We start from the raw sequence: 27,597 nt of genomic DNA, 5'->3' as shown, positions 1-27,597 counted from the left end.
GGTGCCTGCAGTGTTGCTGCTCTGTTGTCCCTGCTTCCTTTGCACTGGCCAGCTCGTTGTTGGAAATGGCTCCAGGGAGGGTTCAGGGCCAGGGCGCACCTGGGAGCGCCCGCAGCAATATGCACAGGGTGAGAACTTGGCCAGGGCAGCGCTCAGGTGTGAGGAGGTGACCTCCAGTGTCGTGGGGCACTGGGTGTCAGACCAGTGCTCTTGCTCCCTCCTTTCCTGCCGAGTACAGAGCCCAGCATCCACTGGTGCCACCAGATCCCGAGAGAAGACACTGTAGTCAGGGGCAGAAGGGCAGGGAAAGCAGCTCTGCACTTTGGTACTGACAGGGCCAGGGAAGTAAAACATCACAAAATATCCCGCTTCCAGAGGTTGCAGCTTGTTGTTATGCTGCTAATCCCAAGCCCACTCACAGAGATCCCAGGGGGCTCTAGTGAAAGCTGCAGTCCTGGGAGCCAGTGGAGACAGACCCCTGCCATGTTACCGGGGCATAACTCTTTGCAAGCTTGAGCTCTGGGAACAAAAGGCTGGCTCCTATCAGTGTCCACATGGCACACACATGGGCCCAGCCTCCCCAGCAACACTTGGAAAAGGTAGTGTTGCTTTGCAGGCCATGCACACCCGGGGTGTCATTGGGACTGGGGTTCCCCCAGGCAGCTCGCCTTGTGTGTCCACCCACCAGTCTCCCTGCTCAGGGCTCAGAGAGGCCAGCGGTTTTAGCCTCACTGGAATAAGGAAGCTGGTGGGAGGGGGAAGAGCGTAAGCAAGGAGAGTCCCCCCCAGCCTGGAGTGCTGCATTCCAGAGCATGGCCACAAGCTCAGACGAAAGGGGAAACCACCCATCCCGAGGGCCTCATCCTCCTGACTCACATTGTCTTAGTCGGGGGCTATAGTGCTGAGCTCCACAGCGGATGTGGGGACATCTAATGGAGAGGCCCAGGCTGGTGAGACACACGGTATACAATGCTCTTGTCTCAGTGACTCCAGATGAGGAGATGGCCTGGAAAAGCCTCTCACTTTTGTCTGGAGATTTTTTTTTTAAATATATTTCATGTTCCAGGTCAAATTAGCCAAATCGGTTCCAAATTATATCAACTGAGCAGAATGCAGTCATTCCAAAAACCATATTGATTAAGCAGGCAGAACTTAATTGTTCTAAACACCATGCATGGTGCTACAACCGGCGAGCATCCACTACCCCAGACCTATCATCCTGGGACTTCAGATGTTCCTAAATCCATTTGCAGGCATCCTATGTGCAGGCCCAAGCCCAAAGGTCTTGGGGTTCAGATGGCTCCAGATACTACAGGCAACCATCCTCTATCCCAGACTCTTTAGTCCAGGACTTCAGATACTCTCTACACTCAATCTTAGACTACAAAAGGCCAAGAAGATCTAATGCAACTGTACTGACTCCAATGGTTTCTTGGCTGGACAAGTGGGCTGGAGGGGCTGGCTGAGGGATAGACTCAGAAGACAGGGTGAGCCCCACATGGAGGAAAGTCTTAACTCAGGAGGTCAGTGTGTGCAGGGAGTGTCTATCTTGCCAGGGTGCCTGAGTTAGGTTTAAACTGGCTGGGTGGTATATGTGGTGCAGAGCAGACTCAGTAGCATGGAGCTCAGTGTGGGTTGAAGCCTGCAGGCCAACTGCTATCACTGCTCACCATACGGGCTACAATTAATCACCTCTGCTCTGGTGGAGTCTTGCCTGACCCCAGATCCAAAGTGCAGCTTGCCCTCACATGCAGAAGCAGGACCCATCTAAGCCAGGTACCGGAGGGCACTCTCAGTACCTCTAAGAGAAGCAGTGAGGCTCACCCCAACACACTCAACCTCTATGACCTGTGGCCAATTGCTGATGCTTCAAAGGAAAGTGAGAAAACCCCAGAGACCAAGTGGTGTATTCAAGCAGGGATAAACCCCTCCTGGTCCCTACAGGCACCCAGCAGAAGCCCTGAAATAGGGACCTTGAACACTCACCAGCTGACTACAGTCCCCCAGAGCACATCTAAATGCTAGCTCTATCACAGGTGTTTTATCCAGTTCCCTACTGTATGGAGCCTCTGGAAACCAGGCAGCACTAAGATCTCCAGTTTATAGACAGGGAATGGAGGCAGAGAAAGCAAGAGAGAGAGAGAGAGAGAGAGAGGTCTTATGCACACAAGGAAATGGCCAGCATAGTGCCTGCAGGATGAACTGTTCTGAAAGAGCCAGTCTATCACTGCTAGCCATGCTGTCGCTTGGGTCTGGAGTCAACATCATGCTTTGAGAGCACACTGAATATTTGGGAATAAAGTAGCATAAAACTATAGTGCAGTCAGGAGATAGGCAGGTCAGTCAAGTCTCCTAAGTAGACAAGGACCAAGCTCATGGAGGTGGTCACTTTCAGAGTGGGGCCTTAAGCCCAGGACTCCCATGTCCTAAACAAGCTCCCAGGGCTGAAATATCACCATCTGCCTACAGGATATGCCACAGTGATTCTACCAGGATCATTCACAGATCAGTCAGCCTCACCTCAGTCCCTGAAAAACTCACAGAGCAGATCATGAAGGAATCCGTTTCTAAGGACTTGGAGGAGAAAAAGGTGATTAGGAACAGTCAGCGTGGATTCACCTGGGGCAAATCGTGCCTGACCAACCTAATTGCCTTCTGTGATGAGATGACTGGCTCTGTAAATGCAGGGACACTGGTGGATGTGGTGTACCTTGACTTTACCAAGGCTTTTGATATGGTCTCCTACAGCATTCTCACAGGCAAGCTTGAGGAAGTATGGCCTGCATGAATGGACTATAAGGTGGATAGAAAACTGGCTGGAGCATTAGGCTCAGAGAGTAGTAATCAATGGCTCAATGTCTAGCTGACAGCCAGTATCAAGTGAAGTGCCTCAGGGGGTGCTCCTGGGGCCAGTTTTGTGCAATGTCTTCATCAACGACCTGGAAGATGGCACAGAGTGCACCCTCAGCAAGTTTTCAGATGACACCAAGCTGGGGGAAGTAGCAGATACACTGGAAAGTAGGGCTAGGATTCAGTGACTTAGACAAATTGGAGGATTGGTCCTAAAGGAATCTCATGTCATGAAGTTCAACAGTGACAAATGCAAAGTCCTGCACTTAAGACAGAACAATCCCATGGACTGATACAGCCTGGGGGCTGACTGGGTGGGCAGCAGCTCTGCAGAAAAGGACCTGGGGTTACAGTGGACAATAAGCTGAATCTGAGCCAGCAGTGTGCCCTTGTTGCCAAGAAGGTTAACATACCGGACTGCATTGGTAGGTGTGTTGCCAGTAGGTCAGGAAAGTGATTATTCTCCTCTATTCAGCACCGGGGAGAGGCCACATATGGAGTATTGTGTCCAGTCTTGGGCCCCTACAGAAAGGATGTGGACAAATTGGAGAAAGTCCAGCAGGGGACAACAAAAACAATGAGGGAGCTTGGGGGGCACAATTTATGAGGGGAGGCTGAAAGAACTGGGATTATTTAGTCTAGATAAGAGAAGACTGAGGGGGGATTTAATAGCAGCCTTCAACTAGCTGAAGTGGGGTTTGAAAGAGGATGAAGCTAGACTGGTCAGTGGTGGCAGATGACAGAACAAGGAGGAATTGTCTCAAGTTGCAGCAAAGGAAGTTTTGGTTAGATATTAGGGAGGGTAGGAGGGTAGTAAAACACTAGAACAGGTGACCCAGACAGGTGGTGGAAGCTGCATCTTTGGAGGTTTTCAAAACCTGGCTAGACAAAGCTTTGGCTGGGATGATCTAGTTGGAAACGGTCCTGTTTTGAGCAGGAGGTTGGAGTCGAGGACTTTTGACATTGACGACGCATAGGGGGTGGACACGGGTGCATGTGCACCCCCTGAGACTGGGAGTTGTTGCTCGCCACCCCACCTCTACCCCATCGCTGATGTTGCTGCGGCCACTTGCAGGCGACCCCGGCCTGGCCTGCCTTCACTGCTGACATGCAGGCAGTCCCCGCTCACCACCGTGCCCCCCAGCCTCGGGAGGTATGAGGTGCTCATGACTTCTGAGGTCCCTTCCAATCCTAACTTTCTACGATTCTATGATTTACAGATGAGGAAACATGGACAGGCAGGGACATGGCCAAGGTCCCATAACAAAAGCACTAGCAGAGACAAGAACAGACGCGCCCCTCCCCCGGCCCCACATTCTCTGCATTTACCCCAAGACTCCCCTTCCTTAAGTGAAGCAAATTCTAACCCGCTTCCACACCACCCATTCAGCTCTTCACTCCTTCCATTTAGATCTGTTTTATTTTCACTGATGAGAGGTTTTGCACTAACACTCACCTTAATTTTGGTGAGCTCCAGACCCCTCCATCCTTACTAGACAGGGAGCAAGGGGGCAGGGAAATCAAAGCCAGCTTCATTTCAGACACTGGTTTTCATGCTACCATTTTACACAACCACTTTTCCTATTTAAAAAAACCCCTGTAAATAATTAACCATGGGAGGTAGTAATAAATACATTGTACTTGTGAAGTGCCAGTCTTGGTTGGACCTGAGGTCTCTCTGGCTCTGTGCCTGGTCTCTGATGGTGCCAGCACTACCAGGTGCTTAAACACCTTTGAGTATTTGCCTGTTGATTGCTCAGAGAAAAGCACAAGAATCATAGAATTGTGGTATCAAAAGGGACCTTCAGGCTCACTTAGTTCAGCCCCCAAAGAAGCACCTCAGTGCTAAGAACTGCTAGCCTGTTCCTAGGCCTTTTCAGCAGTAGATAGCAAAGCACTTTGCAAAGGAGGTCAGTGCCAATGTCCCTTTTTCACAGCTGGGTAAACTGAGACACAAAGCAGTGAAGTGACTTGGCCAAGAGCATAGCCACTTTTACCCGATTTTAATCCTGAGGAGTCAAGGATTAGCCAAAGCATATGGTTTTATTCCCTGTCCAAATGTTTCACTAGCAGTAACTGCTCTAGCTCTCTTCTGAGCCTGTGGTTGACCTCTTTCTAAGTCAGAGCTGGTCAAACCGTGGAATTTTCCATGCCTGAACAAATGCCCATTTTTCAAAACATGGTTTCAGTCCAGTCCGGCCTGAACCCAACACCTCAGAGTTGATTGGCAACTAGAAATGCTGAAAAATGTGATTATGGAACCACAGACACAAGGCGTTACAAGAAGGGATACTGCTGCCCAGGCCCCTGCCTGCTACTGGGAGCACTGGGTGGCTGTCCCAGAATACTGACCCTGGAAACCCACCCCGGAGACACCAGGCTTCTGGCTCTGCAGAGTGCTGCCTGGTACCCCTGGTGATCAGTACTTCTGGGCGCCATGCAGCAGGAGCAACAGTCCAGACTCAGTACCCAGTTTTAGCTGTCTCCCATGACTGCCAGACTCCTGTGATTCTGGGCCAGGGTGCCTGGAAATCATAAGCAGCTCTTGCCACGTCCAGCTGTAACATTAAGAGCTAAGTGTTGGTTGGGAAACAGGGAGGCTGGAAGCCCTGGCCTGGTACTTCTTCTGCCTTGAAGCAGCAAACTGGGAGCTGTAGTCCCTGTCAGCCCCAATAAGGCACCTGCAGGGGCTGCTGGATTCTGCCTGTGAAGTTTATCCAACTCTTGGTTACTACAGATAGTGACAGACATCCAGCTCTCCATAGTAACTATGCAGGGGTACGGGCAAAGGAATCTGTTTTGTTGAAAAATTTGGAGTCAGCTCCACTTTGAATCTGGCTGAGCAAGATTGTAACAGATTCAGGCCTGCTTGAGATGTCACTTCTGTCCTTATTTACAGCCATATAATGCTTGCACTCCCCAGTTGAGACTGGGGCCATCATGCTTGGCAACATCCCAGTTCAGAAGGACCCAAGAAGCTGGTATACTCATCACACTGTGCATCCTGGATCCTGGCAGCAGCAGTCTTGATCCACAAGGCTTGATCCCAACCACTGGAGCTGCAAGAGAATTGCCTAGCTACTAGCGGTAGAAGGCTTATGACATTTTATTGAGCAGTTCTGATTCCATCCAGTAGAGGGTGACGATGGTCTCTAGCTACTACCCAGCTCATTACTACAATATTTATGGGATGACTTAACACAGGTCTGTCGTATTGAATGTAATAGTTTGAATGCTTGTAACAAATACCCATTAGCCAGTTTAGAAAAAAAGGCAAGGTTCATCTTTTTATCTGGGGTCATTGCTTGTTTCTGCCTATGTGGTAAATGTCTTGATTCTGAATTTTATCTTTAGAGGCCTTGCAGCAAACGTGCTGAATATCTTGGTTTTTGTCCATTATCTCTAGAGGCCTTTAACAAAGTTAACCTAAAAGCGACCCTTAGGTAAACGTTCTGAGAGATGGAAACCTAGGGGCTTTTGGAAAGGGGTTGGCAAGAGAGGTCACAGCGGTGATGTGGAAAATTTCCCAAAGATGACCCAGGAAAGGAATCTGTTGGGTAAAAGATCTCAGCCCAAATTTGGAAGTAGTGACAGGTTTGGGTAGGAGGGGCCCAAGACGGCAACTCACCCAATAAAAACTGTAACCTACAGTCCCAATTTGGAGGTAACCTCGCTTACAGAACACCCAAGGAAGAATCGCAGGTGTAGGCCGGGTCAGACCGATCCCCTGAACCACCCTCTCTGGGAACAAGAGCTCCTGCTCCTGCTGAAGCCGTGGAGCGCCCGAGTGGGACCAAAGGAAGGGGACTTGTTCCTATCACTGCTGAGACCAACCCTAAAACCATAACTAAAGAATGAAAGGGTCCTTGGGGATTTGATTTCTCGGAATTTTAGGATTGTAAGTATACCATGAGAAATAGTAGTATTATTTCCAATTTAACCTTTACTTGTAATTGTAGTTGTTTTTGCAATATTAATGCTTATAGCATTGTTTAGGAAGCAAGTGCATTTGGAGCATTTTTTCTAATATATGTAGTTATTGTGTTTTTAATGTTTGTGGTTTTTCTTACAGATAAGCAGTGTTATATGTGTAGAAAGGAATTATAAAATAAAATTGTGTTGTATGAATTAAGTGTGCAATCATTGTGAAATCGTGCAATCAACTAAATACTCCCCCAGCCAGGCGCATCAAATGAATCAGTAAATTGTGTGGGATCTTTCTCTATTCCATAACCCACTAGAGACAAGGTCACTGACAGTGTCTCTGGGCATGGCTCCAAGAAAAAGTTAATGCAAGGTAAGCTGGTGTATGAATTTATAGCATAGCAGCTACTACACAAAAGGCAGCCTGTATACTGTACCTTTTCAGGAAAATGTGAGGAAAGTTTACCTTGCCTCAGACTCACTGAGCAGGAAGAGAAGATGGGAGTCCCAGACAGGCCCTCTTACAGGGCCAGTGAGGTCTGAGCAGAGGGTGGGCCCAGAGCCTGACCTGAGCTAGTGACCTACAGCAGGGGTGTCCAATGGCACAGGCATTGTCAAGGTATGACAACCACAGTGACCTCAACGGCACTAGGATGTTTGACTTGGTGTTTTCACTTTCCCCAAACAGCTGCCACTGCAAGAGGAACTGCTCAGACAGAGACAGACAGGATGGATTAGATGACCTCCTGAGGTCCCTTCAGCTCTACTTTCCTATTATCCTGTATCCCAGTCCCTGTCCCTTGAATTATTCAGTTCCCACCTTTAATTTTCATATTAGTCTTGCCCATGTGACTGGATTATCCTAGGGCAGTGATTTTCAATCAGGGTGCTAAGCAATTTTAGTACTGTTAGGCATGCAAACATAATTCACACGATAAACCCAGATATTTCAAATAAGAATCCACAATATTAAGAACCTGCTGACCTGCTGCTATCTTTCTCATTTTTTTGCCACAGACAAATTGCTTTGTTACTTTTCTGTAGTAAAAAAAGGAGTGAAAATTAAGAGATGACATTTTCCAAGGGCTGAGCCCTAACAAGAGATGCCTTGAGTTTATCATGGGATTCCCTGAGTCTAAAAAGTTTGAGAACCACTATCCTAGAGCCTTCCTGTAGACTAGGGCTGTGTCTGTAGCAAGAGTGCTTCCCTGATCTGCAGCACTGGTTTACTCCATTGTCGAAGAACTCCTAATGGGACCTCAGCACTGGCAAAGTGTTCCTAAGCCAAGCTAGCAGTAATGAGGTCTGCTGCTGGCAGAGCTTTATTAGAATTGTAGAGGGGGAAATCTATGTCCCCAGCCAGCAGGGCTAGGCTGGCAAAACCTAGCAGCAAGTGTCCTTTTGCTGTTGTTTAACATGTTAGCAAAAGTTCTGTTTTGGCCCACTTAGCCACCTAGGTCTGAACATCTAGGCTGGCATCATCTTTGTATGGTAGACTACCTCTGTTATAGACACAGTTAGAGCAGCAAAGCCGGGCTTTGGCCTGGAATGATACACTTGACTCATCCATAACCAGCAAAGTCACCATCCCAAGAGGAGTGCAGGTTTCCAGGTATAATTGCGACTATACTTCCACATCTGAGGCTTCTTCCAGCACATCATCAGGAATCACCGTTCACTAAACTTATGACCCACATGGTCATGCCAGAAGCCTGTAGTGTAGACAGGCCAGGCTTTGGAAGGCACAAGCTAGTATGTGTTTGGATCCTAGCGTAGACAAGATACTGCCTTGGAAGGCTTTGTCTATACTACAGAGCCTCTCCCACCAGAGCTATGTTGGTATGCTTCCCTAGTACAGACATGGCACATGACAGCAGAAGGGGCTTTCTGTGGCTATAGTTACTGGTATATCACCAGTCCAACCATGCTAGCTCAGCCAGCTGGAGCCCTCTGCCATCAGTGTATAGTTTTGCCAGCACAACTATTGCCTAGAGTGTGTGATCTTTGCTGGTAAACCCCATAGAACAGATCAGGCCTAATGTGTTAAACTGATACAACACATGTCAAACATCGACTTCTTTGTCTACCTGAGGTTCTTAACACGTAATAATTGCTATCTTCTAATGGGCACAACGACACTGTGCCTTAGGGCAGGCCCCACTGCCCCAGAGGAAGCTAAGGATGTTTGTAGGGTTCAGATGCATCAGAGCCATTCATGAGTTTCAACATTATCACCACAGTGGCTCTGTCCCATGGAGATGGAGCTCATAAACACCTCCTCCCTTTTCCTGGAAGGTAGCTGGAAAAGGTCAGGTGCTCTGAAAAGTGGGTGTCTTAGCACAATATGAAAAGCAGCAGAGTTTGTGCAATTTCTTGCATGACAGCACAGCACACGCAGCAGCTGCTACATTCAGTCACCGAAGATCCTCCAGCAACCTTTCCTCTCACTAAGGAGTGATGGACCTGATTAGACAGTAAGCCCTTCAAGGCATAGAACAAGCACATTTGATCCTGCCCTCAAACATTCAGTTTAAACATCTGCCCTGTGCTTTATGTCAGACTTTAACTTGAAATCACCAGGAAACAGAAGCGGGTGAGGAATGCGGCTGCAGGCTCACAGGCCGAGATACACACATCTAGTCTGACCTTCTGCATAACAGAGACTATAGTATTTCAAAGCTTCCCAGGAGCACAGACGTCATCTTCCCAGGCAGCTCACGAGGTGCCATTTCCACTAGAGTTCCTGTTTATTTGGCGTTTCCTTTGTGGGTTGAGTTTGGCCTTGAGAGAAAAAACATGAGTGACACTGCAACAGACAGATGAGTGTGTTCAAGAAAGGACCAATCCACAGAGGTGTCATAACCAGGGTCCGTGGCCAGTGGCAGTGGCAGGAGGGACTGGGCTGGCTGCACAGGTCCAGGTTCCTGGCAACAGTGGTGTCTGTTGTTCTTGCACCCCCTCTAACTTGGCACCTCGGGGAGTGCCCTGAAGTATTCAGCTCCTTTTGAAAATCCTACTCAATGTTTCATTGTTATATGGCACCTCCCACATGAGGCCTCCCGCATGCCTCTGTTGCTTTAATCTTACAATACGCCAGAGAGGTAGACCCCCTTTCAGAGAGGACCCACAGAGACAGTGATAGGGAACCTAGGAACCCTGAACTCCTACTTCTTCACCTTTTCCAGGGGACTATTTATCCCCAGCCTAAGGAGAAAGGCTGACTCAGACTGTTCTCACCTATGGGCTTTGCTTCAGAGAACACCGTTAAGCCTCACCGGTGAGCTCAGAACAGAGATTGTGCCAGGCATGTAGGGGAGAAACCTGTCGCTTTTCAAGACTCAGTTTGGGAGTGGACATTTATATGAACATCAAGGATATCCAGAATTATCATTAGTGCTAAATAATGTGTCACTACTTGCCTATTTGCTGAAGGGCTTCAAGCAACAGCTGTTTTAGAGACCAGGGAAAGACCTAATATGATGAGGCAGATCTTGCCTTCTGCAGGGTTTTTAGACATTCTCCTGAGGCAGCAGGTGCTGGTCACTGCCACAGACATGACCTTGGACTAGGACCTTGGACTAGGTGGACCTTAGGTCTGGTCTAGCCTGGCAGTGCCCGTGTTCTTCCTCCTCTGTACAAGCAGCCAGAGTCACTGCTGTTCCCACTGAACAAAGCATTTGAACGATCCCTTTGGCAAATAGGCAATTAGTGACACTTCACCTAAAGCAAATCATAAGGATCCCAGTGTCATGTTTATACAAGTGAGACTAGTCCACCCAGAGAAAAGCAAAGAGTGGCCTGAAACCCCATCCCCTCATTCTCGCTATTCTCAGGACTTGGTCACCACCCTGTTTCTCTGATCCACTGCCTGGTCTCTGCTGTTTCAGTCCACAGTATCTGTCACTCCGGTCCAAGTACTGACATACCTCAGTCCAGTCAGAGTTGCCGCTTCTTTCTACTGGCCTCACACTAAGATCTGCAGCCCAACTCTGCCCCATTCCTGGGCTACATTTGGTCCAAGCTTGTGACCAATCACATAATAATTTCCTGTCACACTCAGGGCTGAGCTGAGATCACCACACTCATTTTACTTGTGAAAATTCAAATGCATCCTCAAATCTCCAGTGCCGTAAGTCTTCAGCTTCCCATCCCACCGGGGTCATTGACACAATGTCAGTGTTAAGGGCACTGTGGCTGTGTTTGGTGCAGGGGCAACGGGGCCTTGTGTGTTGACATGAAAAGTGCAGCGGCACAGTCGGGAATATGCTGAGGTGACCTGATCGCACTAGTTCGCACGGTTGAGCAAGGGAATTGCATAATGCCCTTATGTACTGTGGTCCGACATAACAGTGTTGCTTGTGTCTGGGGAATGAGGTGCACACAGCTGGGAGCGGGAATCTCACTTGAGCCAGCCTAGCTTGGCACCAAGGCCAGAAGGCATTCACAGCTGGGGACACCTGGGTTTGGATCAATGCTAGGCCAGCTGCACAGTCATGGAAGACAGACCCACCCCCTCTTGAGGAAGCTTTCCCTAGGGTGATTTCCCTCCACTCCTCCCACAGCCATCTGGTAACAGGTGTGGTTTTTGTCTGGCTGCCCCCCTCCCCCCCACCTCAGTCCTTCTCCCAGGATTGCTTCTGTCTTGCCTGGACCGATCCCTGCCTCGGAGAGGCAGGATTTTTTGCTCCTAAACCATCCCCAACAGATGCCCACCTGGCTTCTTTTCTGAGGCCCTCTGGTAAAGGTTACTCCCCAGCCTCACTGATCAGCTGGTAGCGTTGTCCTGCTGCCATGCCACTGTTGCATCCAGTCCGAATCTGAGTGTGATACTCTGTTCAAAAGCCAAGGAAACACACAAAGGTGGCAGGGAAGAGGAGGTATGTGACTAATCAAATCAAGAGCAGAAAGAAGAGCACCATTTTAATGAGGGCCACCCTAGCATTACCATGGTGACATAAATTACTTCATTTCTATCTCCACCATCCCATTTGGGAACAAAGGTGTGGACTAAGCTATCTGTTAATTTAGTCCAGCATGCTGATGCCAACAATAAATAATGGTCAGTGTTTCTACCCTCTGCCAGGTTCTCACTGAAAAACAGGGCTAGAAGGTACCACAGGAGGTTGCTAATCCAACTCCCTTCTACAGGTGGAATTATTCCTGTCTATAATCCTAGGGCAATATTTGTCTAATCTGCCTTCAAAAGTTTCCAGTAACAGAGATTCCACAGCCTCTCTGGGCACTCTGCTCCCATGCCTAACCCTGCTCATGGCTGGAAATTTCCTCCTAATATCTAACCAAAGACTTCTTTGAAATCTCCCATTGCTTCTTGTTTTGTCCCCAGTGGAGACTGAATAAGTGACCACCATCCTCTTTACAGCAGCCCTGTTTGTCCTGTATTGTGTAATGTATTGTGTAATGCTCATGGATGGAGATGTTCAGCAATCTCACCTGGAGACTACAAGATGCAGGTAAGTGGGATGATGAGGCTGAAGACTTCTCCCACACTGAGGATCTCATTGCTAATTACACTTCCTCATCCAGTCCCTGTTATCCATTCACTAGCTGTTCCTACTGCCCAAGGCTCAGTGGGGAATGGAGAGCTGGGATCAGCCAGGACCAAGCCAATCCACCTCTGATATTGGGAAAGAGTGGATCAGTAGAATATATCATTGCATTCAGTGCCTGCTGCAAACTCCTGGATGCTTTAGTCAATTGAAAACTATGCCTAGAGAAGGATCTCTTTACCTGTTGCTAAAATGTAGCTACTTCTGGCATGGAAAGTGACAGGTACATAGCAATTGAGGGTAGGCTAGAAATAGGATATATGTTATGGGAAGGGGGAGAGGGTGTCCCTCAGGAAAGATGGACCACATACCAAAGGAAAGCACCTCAACACCTTCCACTTACATTGTCTTTGCCTCATTCTAAGAATTCCTAGGGGACAAAGTTACCCGTGCTGAGGTCCTGGAATGTGCCAACATAGATTTCATAGACATTTGGGCTGGAAGGGACCCCAGAGGATCATCGAGTCCAGCCCCAGGGGCAGGAAGTCAGCAGGGATCATAGGAACCCAGCAAGATAAGCATCCAAATGTGTCTTGAACGCGTTCAAAGTGGGTGCTTGAACCGCCTCTGGTGGCAGTCTATTCCAAACCCTGGGGGCTCAGACAGTGAAGAAGAACATGCCAAGCATTCATTCTTTTCTCAGTCAACCTTGACTTTGATGGCTTGGTCGTATGCAGAGGAATGACTAATGGCTGTATACCCAAGGATTTTTTGCATGGAGAGCATTTTACAGGAAGAAAACCGTAAGTGTGTCCTTATCTCTGTTTCAAAGACGTTTGCAAGAGACAGTTGAAAGCAATGAACATTGAACCAAAAGACTGGGAGAAGATTGCTGAGGACCAAAGTTCTTAGAAACAGTCTATGAAGCATGGAAGGAAGGCTTGTAAGGAAAGAGTCCAACGTGCAGAGGAAAAAAGAAACCTCAGGAAGAACTGGCAGCACATTCAAGATGGTTAAATATTAATCCTACACATTAAAAGTGTGGAAGGGACTGTCATTCCAGAACTGGGCTCCACAGCCACATTCTCAGATTCAATGAGCTGATGCCTCACTTGGGACAAATCTGTTGTCTAGTGAGACAGATAGATGCCTATTTATATCTACGTTTGCAGAGAGGGAACCACAAGGAGGGAGAGGTAGGGTGTGGTGGGAGAGGGGATCCATCCTCTGAGAAGTAGGGGCTCTGAGCAGTCTCTGCCTTGGGGCTTGCTGGTCTTTCTTAATCGGGCAGCTGAGGCACACAGGTGAACACTGGCCACCTGCACAGTAAGCTGCTTCTGGCTGAAACACCAGCAGCAGCCTCCTGCCAGGAAAGCTCCATGCTTCTCCCTGCCTCCTCTCCCACCCTGCAGTGTCCAACCTGCGCAGTGTCCTTACAGACACTGCAGCAACTGACCCATCGTCTGCCTGACCACCAGTAATTGCTCCCAGATCACCAATGCCATAGCGGGTACAGTCAGGAAAGGGTCACTGAGATGTGCCAGGCAAGTGGGGAGATGAGATCTCTGCAAGTCATACTTCAAACTTACTTTCTTTACCATTAATTTACCTCACCCTTTGTCTCACTCCTCTACCCTCTGCACTACAGTCACTCTTGATCTTTCTGGGAGTCACACTGCCCCAGGTACCGTATTGAACATGGAGTGGAGGCACTTCCTGTCTCAAAGAACTGAAGAACCTGGATAGACAAGACAAAGAGAGGTCACAGGTCAGTAGCAGCATTGGGACTACCTCAGTCCCTTAGGCATGGAACTCCACTGCATCTTACCCAGGGCTTGTCAAGGGGACTCTCCACTGAACATCTGTCCTGTGTCCAACAAGATAAGACTCTGGACCTGGATTGATGCTGTAGGGTCCACTGCAAAGCTAATAAGTACCCAGAGTGAGACTAGGGGGAAGATGGGACCCAGACAGCTGGAGGTTACAGGGATGGATCCTTATCCACAAGATCAGTCCAGCTGCCAGAACACAGGACCAGACACTCAGGTTTCAACCCCAACTCCGTGATCAGCTTATCCTCTGTCTGTGAGCAAGTCCCTTCTCCCTGGCACTCAGTTTCCCACTCTGCAAAAAGGCAGTGATACTGCTTCTCTGAAGGGTGGTGGAGGCCAGCGCTGACCAACATCTGGCAGCACTCTGAAAGCAGTGGTGCTGAGTGCTCCTTGGGACATGCCACAGTCACTGCTCAGGAACAGGTTCCTCTGCTGGCTCCTTCACACTGCACACCCCCCCCCAGGCCAGAAGACAACGCAGTCACCTAGGGCATCTCCAGAAAGAGAATGGGAAGGGAAAGTACCAGCTGTCCGAGTACAAGGCCCCAGTATCTGATCACTACTTAATGGTTTCACTGGTGAAGGAGGAGGAAAGCTGAAAGACTGGAGACTACAGTAGGCAGGTCCGGACTTGGGGAGCAAAGCCATCCTGCCTCTGTCAGGAAGTGAACAGGCTACACACTGCAGCCCCTGCAGCCAGGCCAGGGTAAAACGGCAAGAGGCTGGCCTTGTTTCACACGCAATCCTGAGATGTCTCAGCCCTATGTCACAGAGATCAAACACCAGCAGGCAGGATAAGGGGCTGGCAGGAACCTTTGTTTCCACATGCAGCAGCTCAGGAGAGGGCCCCAGACCCTAGAGAGTTATTTCCTCTCCTGTTTGATCTGAGAGTGCCCCAGTGACCTCTGCCATGACCTTTTGACCCAGAAGACAGGAGCTGAGGGGCCTGATCTCCTCCAAGGCAGAGCAGCTTCATAAATTGGCCAGCCTCGGAGAAAAGCAATGCAGCCACATCAGGCACCCTGTCCCTGCACACTGCTGCCTTTCTGCAAGAGCCCAAAATAAACCTGCTGCAGCCAAGGGGCTGAGGTGTGGTTTGGGCAGGCAGACGCTGACATCCCTTCAAAGTCAATGGGCTTCTGTGGCCTCAGTCAGCAAAACGCTGATGTCCCTTCTACATTGCTGAGTGCCTGGTCCCAGCCAGCCAGGAGTGTAGACATCTGTGGAGCGCACAACGTGCTGACGGTACCAGTCACACGGGTCTGTGCCACAAGAGTTAGAGCGCCCGTGTCCCACCGGGTCAGGGCAGGGAACACCAGCCGCGGTAAGGCACTGACACAGCCTGAAGGTCAGTCCCTTCAGCAGTGGAGCCCCCAGGCAATGGCATAGATGATAACAGACATCTTGGTGACAACGGGGCTCTTATGCTGGCTAACAGCAACACTTCCCAAACTGTGGATTGTGCCCCCCTGGGCATATGTGAGAGATTCCTGAGGGGGAACTCGTGGAAATCAAGGCAGAAATCAACAACACCCCAGTCCTTCAGCCACTCCCATGCCCCTCTATGCTCCAGCTCCTGCTTCCCTCCTGCCCTGCTTCATCTGCCAGGGGAATCAGGAGCAGCGACTGAAGTAGGTGGGGTGGGAGGGTGCCAACTTTTCTACAGTGGAGTATAAATCAACAAGGTTTGAGAAATGCTTCTCTATTGTATTGATGCCAGCTTGTCGGTCGTGAGACCAAAGAGAAGACTGAGTTCCTTCCAGGGTCTGGTGGATTAGTTCTGCGCCTAGACCCAAAATCCTCTGACCTCTGCACATGCAACAAGGTCTCCTTGCTTGGTGTGTATGATCCCAATATCGCTTTGTACTTGGCCACAGTTCCCTTCCCGACTGTTCAGCAGCAAGCTGGGCATTTGCTGCCTTTTCTTTCAGAGGGGCTGCATTTCTCCGGTGCTGAATAGAAAAAGTTGGCAGAACTGTGCATGGATCCCAGACAGTTGTGTCAACATCTTCATCCCCATTTTAGAACAAACTGGGGAAACCAAACAAACTGCCATAGACACTGCCCATCACATCAGCAGTCAAGCTGAGAAGAAAGTCCATGTCTCCTCACTCCCAGTCCCATGCCTCCTTAAAGAAAGGCAACTTAGCTAACATACCTCCCAGTCAGTACCTAGCTAGATAAATCAATTCCCAAGACTGGATTATTCAAACTTCAATATTTAAGGCCTTTTAAAAATGACTGGAACCTAGTGCCCAAATACCATGGGAACAGGCACTAAAGGAAAGTGAGATCAACAGTATCTATAGGGATAGCAACTGGCATGATGGGGTCCCATTCCTTGACTAGAATTGCTAGGTGCTATTACAGTACATAGAATAAAAATGACCTTTAAAGAAAAAGCCCCTTCATGGCACATAAAGGCAGCTTGAAACATTTAACTGAAACTTCTAAAATCCCTAGAAGAAAAACAAATTGAATGAAAAATTCACTGCCTGGCATTTTATTCAGCCAAGAGTGATAACTCTATATCCAATTCTCCAGCCCTCCAGGAAAACACCACCACATGCCCAGTCAAACACAACTGTCAAGCACAGTCTTTTCTAACATGCTGCTCTAAAAGAGCCAACGTTCACTTTAAAAGTTATTTTCAGGCATTTAAAGGAAGGGACAAATCTGTGCTTTTTAAGACACTTGCTAGGTCACCAATGGACAAAAAAGTGCTTTTTCTCCCCCCCTGCACTAGAGGGTTCAAAATTCCACGGAGGGGAAAAGCCTTTGTCTTCACACAAAAAGGGGTATCGCTCGCTCAGCCTCCAGGACTCCACCAACAGTGGTGGGGCGAGCAAGAGGGGCAGCAGTGCGGGGTTGTGCCCCTCACTGCTGCCGTGCACAGGAGACGCGTCACCTCTGCCCTGCTGCACTGGGTTGCACCCACTGGGTTGTGGAGGCCCCAGGGGAGGGCAGTAGGGTGGAAGCCCGAGCCTGCAGCAGGCAGCCTGACCCACCCCTGCTCTGCACGCAGATCTGGGGGGCATGGGTCCCTTTTGCCTCCTGGGAACGTGTGCAGCAGTGGGGAGCCCGCCTCGCTGCCCACTTGATAAGCTGCCTGCACCCCTCCCGCTTCCTGCTGGGGCCCTGCAGCTGCATATTTTGGCCAAGGGCACCAAGCCCCATGCACTGCCCAGCTGGGCAGCAGCCTTAGCCCTGCCTAACTCCTTCGCTCCGTCCCTGTGGGGGCCTCAACATTCCCCTCCCACCTTACCTGCGGGAGCTGCTCTCCAGGCTGCTTGGTGGCTATGTGCATATATGTGCACATGGTGCCCCTTGCCTGATCACCCTCCTCCCATTCCTCCCAGCCCCTTGCAGGCTGGAACTCTGCCCGTCTACAGGGAGCTCACTGCAAAACTGCAAAATCCACAGGTTTCTCTGTTAAAATGAGAAATCTGCATAAAGGGGAAATCTGCGTTTTACTCTATTTTTCTGTCGGAAATTGAAAACCTGGATCCCTGCTCATCCCCTGCAGCTGACATGTCCCCAGTGTGGCTCTGCACCCTGGATTTTAGCAGTAGGCCTTGCCCTCCTTGGTGCCCTATGAACTAGATTAGGGGTTCTCTACATTTTTCTTCCTGAAGCACTCCCTGCCCCCCAGTATGCTATATAAACTCCATTACCCACCTGTGCCACAACAACTGCCCAGCTCCCCAGCCCCACATGCATGGCCCCAGGTGCAGCGGGCAGGGCTCAACCTCCCACTCATCTGAGCAGCAGCAGCACAAAGCCTTGCCCACCTGCCTGCAGCACCACCCACAAGATGGAGGCTGGGGGGGTGGACAGGGCTGAGGCAGCTCCTCTCTGCACCGTGCTGGCCTGGGTGGACCCCCTGAAACTTGCTTGTGGCCCCCCAGGGGGCTGCAGACCCTGGTTGACAATGGCTGGGTTAGATGATACAGCTCTGTAGGTCATGTTTGATATCCCTGGTATGAAGGCTGTATGCGTCTCTGGTACAGCTATGTCAGAAGTCCTCTCCCACTGGCTGCAGAACAGTATTTCTACTATCAGTCTCAGGTCAACTAGTGCTGAGTTAGACTCTTTGGCTGTGTCCAGATGAGCGTGTCCGTGTGGTACATGCTGCACGTTCTGTTCTCCACACCGCAAGGGAGCAGTGTGGAGGATTTTTTTGATTCCTGGATATGCAGGGGTCAAAAAAAAACCCACAGAGAAAACAAGTGGAGTTGTGCATGCAGCAGTGTGTGCCACTTGAAGCCAGAGCCTGGCCAGCTGGAGCCACACTCCTTTGCTGGCCAGGCTCTGTACATCAGGATCACTGCTGCTGCAGCCCCGGGAGGCCCCCAGGAACCCAGTGCTAGGTCTGGCCCCAGCCTCCCATACCCCACCTAGGGTAACTTGCTGCATGTGCCTGGCATGGGTGCTCCCAGGGACAACTAGTGGTGGCACAAGGTGTGCTACCACTAGTTGTCCCTGGGGAACCAAATGTCCACGCACATCAGGATGCAACCTCAGAAGCTTATTTTCAAAGGTCTTCAGAGCTCAGCCCCCTGGAGAAGAAAGGCCTGGCCACCAGCTAGTAGCTCTTCACAGTTAATGGAAAACATGCTGGGAAGCAATCCTGCAATGTCACCCCAGGGGCAGCCACCTTTCTATGGTGAGTTGCTAAACCATAGCATTCAAACCCCTTGATGTAAAATTGAGGTTATTCATAACTAAGAGGGGTTTTAAGCACCATTTTATTTGACTTTCTAAGAGTACAGCATAGTGGTTTTCTAAGATCTCTTAACGGTGTTACCTAATACTGTATTTACTCACATACCCCACTCATCTTTCCCCCCCAAAACATTAGCCTCCCAAATTGGGGTGCATGTCTTAAGCCAGGATTTTTCCTGCCCATTACAGAACCATGGAGACACAGCACAGGTTGCTGCTGCTCCTTCTTTCTCTTCCTTCCGGTAGCCGTATGGAGGGGTGCGGTCCAGCAAGGACAGATGCGGGGGGTGCAGTGGTGGATTGCACTTCCTTTGGTTCCTGTTCCACCCAAAGCTTAAAACCAACTGCCAACAGCAGCAGTGCCATTTCTGCTCAGGCAGTGCCACAGGAATCAATTGACTTCCTGGCTTTTTTACAATCTACCCAATTCTTGCTAATTTCTCTTCACTCTGTATGTATTAATAACCCTCTCTCCTTTTTAATGGTCTTGATGTTCCACTAATCGAGCTATCCCTTGGTTGACAATTTTGCTGTCTTGTAGCTACCTCCAGTCTCTCCAATTTCATAGCTCTGCAGATTTTTAGCTCTTTTCCAAATCCTATACCTGGAACCCAGTCTTCAGCCATGGCTATGGTTTCAGCTTTTGCTTAAGCAGCTAAGAGCTGCTGCCAACTCATCTATGAAAGGGTTAAAGCTGTATCTTCTGCAGGAGCAGGGAAGGAAGAGTGAGTAATCTGAAAGCTTGGCTCTGCCCCTGATCTATGTGGGCATAATGCTGGAAAATGTTTTTCCTTTACTCTGCCTTCCAAAAACAAGGTGCATGTCTTATTTGGGGAAAAGGTGGTGGGGGGAGGAGGTGGTGGTATGTGGAGAAAATATGGTATTGGCTTTTTAAGGTGTACAATTATCTATGTAATAATTGCAAGACAAAAACAGAGATTTCTAATAGGACTCAATGTATCACAGGTCAAAAGCACTCTGAGCTGTTATGGTCTGAGGTCTTTTCAACATAATTGTTCTATTATCATCTTTTCCACAGTGAAAAAAAAGAGCGAAAGCTAGGTGCTGGCATTTTCCAAGGTCTGCCTCGAGTGTAAAAGGTTTGAAGAGCACTGGTTTAGCATGTACACAGATCACAGCCCTTGAAGCCATGATGGCAGGGAACTTTTGAGTGCTGTAATTGGGCAAGAAGCTCTTGCCTCCAAAAGCTGAGGCTTTCTGAAAGCCACTAAAATTTACAAGAGTTGACAACAGGTCAAGATGATCCCGATGTAACATACCCCTAATCTTCTCAAAGGGGGTGCTGAGTTCTAAGGAGATATTTGCAACAGCTCAAAGAGGTATAGCCATCTCCATTGACAGCAGGCAAGTTTCTTGCCTTGTTCTTTACAGACAGAGCCATCTGCATGTGAGCAGAATGTCCTGCTCCTGAAGCATCTGCTCCTGCTGCTCATTCTCCACCTGAAATCACACAAACCCTTTGTTTAAGGCTCCTGTGGTGAGACAGTACAGGGCACTTGCAGAACCCGCCTGAAAAACAAAAAGGCATGTTTTTCTCACTCTTCCTTGACCAGGCTTTTACCCCGTGATGGGGTTTTTCCAGGCTTCAGCCACCATCTGCTTTCCCTCCTCCCATCCCCAACAATCACAATTTGAGTTGCTGAAACAGGCTAGTCTGCTAGAGAGTGAAAACATGATCCTGGAGAATGGATCACACTGGAGGATGAGGAAGGTCAGGAGGGGGTTACCTAGTAAGAGCCTCTACTCTGTGGGAGACAAGGGGCAAAGAGCTGGCTAAGGAAGAGCACCCTCTGCTCCAGAAGTCACTGCTTTACTCTGGGATCTAGGAGCTCCAATCTGAAACTACTCTGTAACCTGGGAGCATAGGCATGTTTGTGGTACCATTACTGTGACTCTACTGTTCACTCTGGAGCATAAGGATCAATGTTTTTCATCTTCACCTGAACTCCAAAGGTGGTGAATCTGAGATCGTAAGCCAGCACCTACCCTTACTCTGCATACCCCTTATGAAATTGTTTGAATCTAAGATTAGGACAAAAATGAAAAATCAATCACGCTAAGAGCCAAATCCCACCCCCAGGTGCAGATAAAGCTGGAGTCAGTGGTGTTGTTCCAGAGATACCGAGATAGGATAAAGGATAGCCAGGTCTTAAAGAGAGTCTGGGCAACAGAAGGTCTTGTGCAGACCTGACGTGAAACTTCTGGGACTTCTATACATATGCTAGGAGTCAGCTCCAACATGCTGGAAATTCAGCATGTTGGAACAGACTCACTTAATCAAGTCTGCTAGAGCACAGAAATAAACATGCTCCAGCAGACTTTGGTACCATATGCATCAGCATCCTCATGCTGAAAAATGGCAGCGGGGTGCTTTGAACTAAAGTTCATTCGATAACCCTTAGTTCAAAGTGCCCCACCTTCATTTTTTAGCATTGGGCATGCTGATACACATGACACACTGGCACTTTTTATTAAAAATGCTCACTAATTAAAGAGCCCCCCCCCCAGTCCCTCCTGGAGTGTGTGTAACAATACCCCTGGTGACCTGCACCTGGTGCACGTAAGTTTTATGCCACTTATAATGGATGGGAATCATGGTTTTACTGAGGGCATGCACAGCTACAGACAAGTGTTATCAAGAGCTGAGCTCATTACAAGTAGATCTAGCAATGTTTTTCTTAAAGCTTTGTCACCTGGAGTCAAGGGATTATGTAAGAAGCTGAAAGCCCTTCAAAACAAGTTTCTAGTGTCAGAGGTTGTAGAGAGGAAAAACAAATGTGAAAACAGACCCCCAAACTAAAAAAAGACAAAAGAAATCAAGTTTTAAATAAGAACAATTCCTTTTTTAAATTCATGTGATTTTCCACATCCTCCTTGGTAGCTTAAAACCAAACAAAAACAAGCTTTAATTTATATAAAACAAAACATGTATAACAATCAAACAACACTGACTGTACAAAGGAATTAAAAAAAAAAAAGTGTGTGTGTGGGGGGGACAGTCCAAAAGAATACAGGAAGAATGGTACAACTGTTAGACAGCAGCTACAGACTAGTGTTGATATCAAATCCCGGAAACCATGTACTTTTAAAATTAAAAATAAAAGATAAAATTCAGCTTTGATCAGCAGATATTCCAGAGAAATGATTTTTTCACATTCATTCTGGACAAAATTTGCTGAAATGTTACAAAAATAAAAATTAACTGTGGTAGAAGAGATGGGAGTTTTCAGTCTTTTTTTGTTTTTTGTTTTAAGAAGAACCAAGCACAGGTAGTTAAAGTGTTTCTAAACATGCAGCATCTTCTCTTTTGCACCATGAAATCCTCATCTCCTCCCCACCCCTGGAGCATGTACCAGACAGGAGAGAGTGAACAGGCAATTTGCAGCTTGGCAAGTGGGAACTATAATTCATTGTCTAAAGAAAACAACATTCATTCAAGAGCAGTTTTCAAAAGGTTTTTCTACAGCTCCCCCCTGCCCAAACTGATGGATGGTGGTTTGGGCTGCTTCACATCACCTGTTGGCCATATATCTCCAGATTGCCCGTCAGTGATTGTCTTCTGCTCTGTGATAAGTGATTTAGAACAGGTGGTGGTTGTTCTACAGACAGGTTCTAGAAATCCCCTGGCCTCCATACCACGAAAGGATTTCCCCTTGCCCTTGGCTTATTCTCTCCTCTCATTTGAGCCAAGCGATAAAACATGCCATTGATGGTCTGGGAAACCTAAACACAGGGGCGTGGGGTTAGGGTTTGGAGACTCCTTCATTTACAGGCCCTCTCAGAGAAGGGAGGAAAAAGGCACAGAAGGAAGGTTTGCTATGGGAAAGGGCTGTGCTAGCCAGGTCCCCACTGCTGCCTGCCTTTTAGTTGCTGCTTCTATGAAGTGGGCATTCAGCCATGCAAGAAGTGCAGTAGCTTCATCCTGCCCATATGGTTGTTTGGGATGCCAGAATAAGCCTGTCCTTGGGTAAGGAGAAAGGCAGTTAGTGCTCTATTGTTTTGGAGCAGATACAGGCCAGGGTGAGAGGGAGGTGCAATAATGGTAGAGCAGCAACAGAAGAGTTCATCCAGCCAGATGGTCCTGAAGTCATTTCAGACTGCATGTCCTAGTGGCTTACAAGAGCTTGCTGCCACAGCTTGGTCCAGTCAGCTCCTACTACATTGCAGCTGGCCTCCACAATCCTCTTTAGTGAGGGGTGGGTGGGCACTAGAACTAGTTTTCACAAGGGCTTCCAGCACAAGATGTCACAGCCAGAGAATCCAGCCAGGAAAGCTACTGCCATAGCATTACATGGGATGTTTGCCATACTGTGCATCTCTTTCAAAAGACATTCTCTTAGAAACCACAAAAACTGTGCGGAAATAGAACAACAGGCTCATAGCAACTGAAGCAGTAACTAAGACCGTCTATGGGCAGAGCCGAACAGCTTTCCCGTATGCAGGCAAACTCCAAGTTAGCACGGCTTAGAGTTACTAGTGCCCCAGTCCTCATCACTTCACTTTCCAGCATAAGCAAGCACCTCTTCCCCATCTAGAAAAGAAACAGCAGGCAGTGGTAGGAGATGAGAGATGTTCTTTGCAAAAGGTGGAGGAAGTGTACTTCGGGGGGAGGAAATGACCCAGAATTCAGGCCTGCTCAAGATCCCCGTTTCTTTGGGTGCTAATCTTAATTTAGGAGCAGGTGAATAAATCTAGATAGCAAGATAGAGGGGGCTAAAGCAGAACTGAGGAGGGAGGGTGGGGGGGCTGGGATGGTGCTGTAGCACAATACGTCAGCCATGCACACCCCCCACGCCTCAGGCCCAACAGCAAGTGCCTTTTACCTTTATATTCCCTTGCTTTTTGACACTTGTCCTAACCAAACCCATGTGCTGGAAGATGCTGTCTGTTGTGGGGAAGTCACCCTGGTACCAGCCAACTTTGAAGGTCTCCAGTATTAGCCATGACCAAAGCTTTGCCCTGAGGCTCCAACATCAGAGCTGCACTCTTTTCTGCTAATGGAAGATGAGTAGTCAGACTCCCTGGTCTATCCCTCTCCAATTAATTCCCTACTAACCTCAGCTACTCATGATCTTTAATAGGGAAAGTCTGGGAAGACAGGGTGGGGCCACTGGGTACAAACTGCTCTTTTCTTTTGCATACATAGTATTGAAAAAAGGTGGAACAAGTCTGCGTGGTTCTTTATACAGTCTCTTAAAAAGTGTTTGTATATTTTCACCTTAAAATTTGCAGATCTGTCCCCCCCTCCCACTTAGTTAATGCACTGGACCAGCAGTTCAGTGCTTCTATTTACATGGCTGCATAAAATTTTTCCCTGACTGCATCTTGGAAAAAAACCCTTAAAAAAAAATTGAGAGAGCGATATATATATATATATTTATATATATAATATTTATATAAATAAGTGAAAAGGGCAAGCAGACTGCTTCCTTTGGATTCCCAGTCAGCTAATTTTTGCCTCTTTTTTGGCAATGGCAAGCCCATGTCCCGGCAGAACTTGCAATTGTGCCCTGACCCCATTTAGTCTAAAAAGAACTGTCCAATATTCACTATAGCACCAGCAATCCATTGGAAATCCAAGAGTTAAAGTTGCAGCATAGACTCTCCCTTGCCCACCCCCTAAGCCTCTTGATCTCCCGTTAAATCTATTCCTCAGCCAAGACAGGCTGGGCTCATCCCTCCCCCAGCCCAGCAGCTGCTGAGTTTGCCACCAAGGCCAAGAGGAAAAGTCCAAAGCATTCTGAAGATTCCCTTGGCAGAGTCCTCTCCTTCCAGCGACACTGGATCCAGCTGATGTGATGCTTGGGGTGTTGGGCCCAACATGAACGCATTCCCAGCACTGTGTGCGCCATCTGAAAAATGCCCAAGGAACGTCCAAAAGGATCTGATGGAGAAGGGCTACATGTGCAAACATCTGTACATCAGTGGGGCGGTGTGGATGTGTTTGGAGCTGACAGCCTCTCTGCCTTGCTAAGAGATCTTGCAGTTGTTGCGTGAGCAGTTCTGTGGGGGGCTTTGTGGTGGACGGATGGATTTGGACCTCTTCAAGCTGTTCCCTTTGCTGCTACTCCCACCCCCGCTGCTGGCCAAGGAATATGACCGCCCATGCATCATCACTGCATTCATCCCATTGGCCATGGAGAAAGATTTCAGGTGGCTCTTGATGGTGACAGGCAGTGGCAGCTTGTCAATGAGGTGGACTGGCGTGCAGGAGACGATTGCACGGCAGCAGAGGTCCTGCAAGCTGAACACTGCCGGGAGAGAAAGTTTACCATGGTGAAGCAGAAAACATCAAGGGGTGTACCCACAGAGAAACCCCTTCCTGCAGCTGCTCCCCATCAAGCTCAACTCTTGTTTCTTACAGGTGGAAGAAACTAGTAATAGCCAGAAGACAGCCTTGGAGAAAGCAGGTCTCATTAAACAAGGACCTCCCAGATCCTAGTCCCAACCCTTAATACTTGATACTCTGTATCCTTCGCAAGCTCATCTAGGGTGCTATGAAGTTTCACTGTCAGTGCCTAACAAGAGAGCCTTTTGCCATCAGGCTGCATATGCCTTCCAGCCAAATGCTTCCCCCACCTCCATACCAAGAGGCCACAGAGGCTATATTCAGTGTAAAAGTAGGCAACAGGCTTGGAAGGCATAGCCCATTCTCTTTTGGGGTCTGTTTAAATTTGCATCAGTTTAGGGGCAGGTGCTCCTGAACTCTGACCCCACAGAGACATAGCAAAAGCTTAACCTTCCTGCCCACTATACCGAGCTGCTGCTCCCATGCTGCTGGCTGCAGGGTGCGGGGCTCAGTCTGGGGCAGCTGCTCTCAACTTGCTTGGTGTGGTGCAGTGGCTCATTACAGTGGGCAGGCAGGACAGCTACTTGGTGCATTGCATAATGCCCAGTCCTGTATGGGCCTGGCTGCCAGTGGCCACAGTACCAGAACTACACATTAGCAACAGGAAGCCGAGCAGGGAAGGGTGGTGGAGGAGTCTGCACACTGTGTGGCCCAACCCAGCTGCAGCAGAGTGGAGCAGCAAGGGGTGCAGCCCTCCCTCAAGCTCCTGGCAGCAGCTGGCACACCAGATAGTATCAACTGGCATCTCCCTGGTACCCCCCCCCCCAAACTCCTTAAGTGGCCCTTCAGCCCAAATAATTGCCCACCGTTGATATAAGTGCTCACACAGCTGCATTGTGAACACAGTAGTTTGTAAGCTACTTCCTTATAGGCGGCCACATGGGGGCACACTCCCATATTTGGTCTGGGCAAGAATTCAGGGAGCAAAGCTGCTAAGCCACTCTGTGCATGGGGCAGAAGACACTGACAGCAGTTGTATGTCCTGCTCGTGGACAGTGGTCAGCAGGGATCTGCAATGTGCAAATGACTTCAGCTTTAAACATCAGCAGCTGTTCTGTAGGGCAGCAGAACTAGCAGCCTAGCTCTGACCCAAGCCAGGTGTGTGCTGCTGGCTCTCCACCCCAGGAAAAACTTTCCACATAAAACTAGGTATCCCACTGTGTGTAGGGGTACTGCCTTGCACCTCTCGCGTAACCTGGGATTTGAATCCTAAATTACACTAGATTCTACTCTGCAAACCCTCCTCCTGCCCCTTCTTCCAGAAGCTACAAAGTTGTGAATTGGCTTCACTTTAGGCAAAGCAAGCGACTCAGTGCCCTTTGTCCCCAGAAGGCCTAAATTCAGCTGACCCATCATGAGAACACATGCAACCCACTATGATAGACCAAGCATAACTGCTGGTATTATGCATACCATGTTGATGTGTATTGGACAGGGCATCTCTGGGACTAGCCACACACCCCTCCTCCCCCAAGCTCATGCACTCCCACTCAGGGATGGATTACCCAAGGCTGATTCAGGTCTGAACTAGCACTTCAGTGTGACATCAGACTCAGTGTAAGCTCGGCAAGCTACCTCGACTCCATGCACTCAATGGCTACAGTGCATTACAGAATTCACTTTAATTAGTGAATGGCTAGCTACCAGGTGCTGAATCTGGTCTCCAGCTCTGACACTAACCCACTACATGACCTAGGGTGCACTATGTGCTGCCTGCCTCCATTTTCCCTACCTGTGAGGCAGGACACCATCTTTCCCGAGGTCACAGTGGTGGGTAGGGAGTGAGGCACTTGAGCACAGTAAGAGAGTTTCACAATAACTTTCACAAACATATGCACTTTTTTCCCTAGGGCCGATAGCCAAGCAACCCTCCCCCATCACAGAGGAGGTGCCCACTCACCTCTGTTTGGTCTCCAGATCTTCTCCATGCCATGTCTCATGAGCACAATGCGCGATAGCTCCGTGAAGGACTCAATGACGTTGAAATTGCACAGCGGACTGACCTCAAAGAACGTCATGCAGTTCTTCTCAGCATAGGCGCGGGCTTGCTCTGTGGGCACCTGCCGCTTGAAGGCAAGGTGCAGCCTGTTCCCAACCAAGATCCGGGGCACACCTGGGGCATGCTGCAAGAGAGCAGGACCTGTTACCATGGGACAGTAAGGACTCATGCCAGTGAATCGAAGAGCCATGACAGGTTTGTGTGCTGCTCTGCTCAGGCATCCACCTGGACAGGAGTGAAACTGCTCCTGCTATGGTCAATCACTGCAAAATGCACAGCATAGCCATGCCAGGCCTTCGTCACAGACCAGCCCCTTCTGTTCTGTTTGACAGAGAACTCCCCTTGTACTCTTGGCCCATCGTTCTCTGCCTGATCATATCGAGTCCCCAC

The 27,597-nt window shown here is 48.9% G+C and overlaps 1 protein-coding gene across 1 annotated transcript in view; it reads right to left on the bottom strand.

The window, feature by feature from the left end:
• Positions 1–21,737: 21,737 nt before the first annotated feature.
• RAB40C (RAB40C, member RAS oncogene family) overlaps positions 21,738–27,597 on the bottom strand; it is a 60,297-nt gene continuing 54,437 nt past the window's right edge. Inside the window, exons 6-7 of the mRNA XM_090024049.1 lie at positions 27,109–27,331; positions 21,738–25,110 (exon numbers count right to left, since the gene is read on the bottom strand). Coding sequence (XP_089880175.1) covers positions 24,830–25,110; positions 27,109–27,331 — 504 coding nt within the window. The 3' untranslated portion in view covers positions 21,738–24,829. The remainder of the gene's footprint in view (positions 25,111–27,108; positions 27,332–27,597) is intronic.

The sequence above is a fragment of the Crocodylus siamensis genome, chromosome 12 (assembly GCF_052110815.1).
Source record: "Crocodylus siamensis isolate JL-2025a chromosome 12, ASM5211081v1, whole genome shotgun sequence".
NCBI classification, from domain to species: Eukaryota; Metazoa; Chordata; order Crocodylia; family Crocodylidae; genus Crocodylus; species Crocodylus siamensis.
The sequence above is the reverse complement of the archived record's forward strand: the minus strand, read 5'-3'. Positions and strand labels throughout refer to the sequence as shown.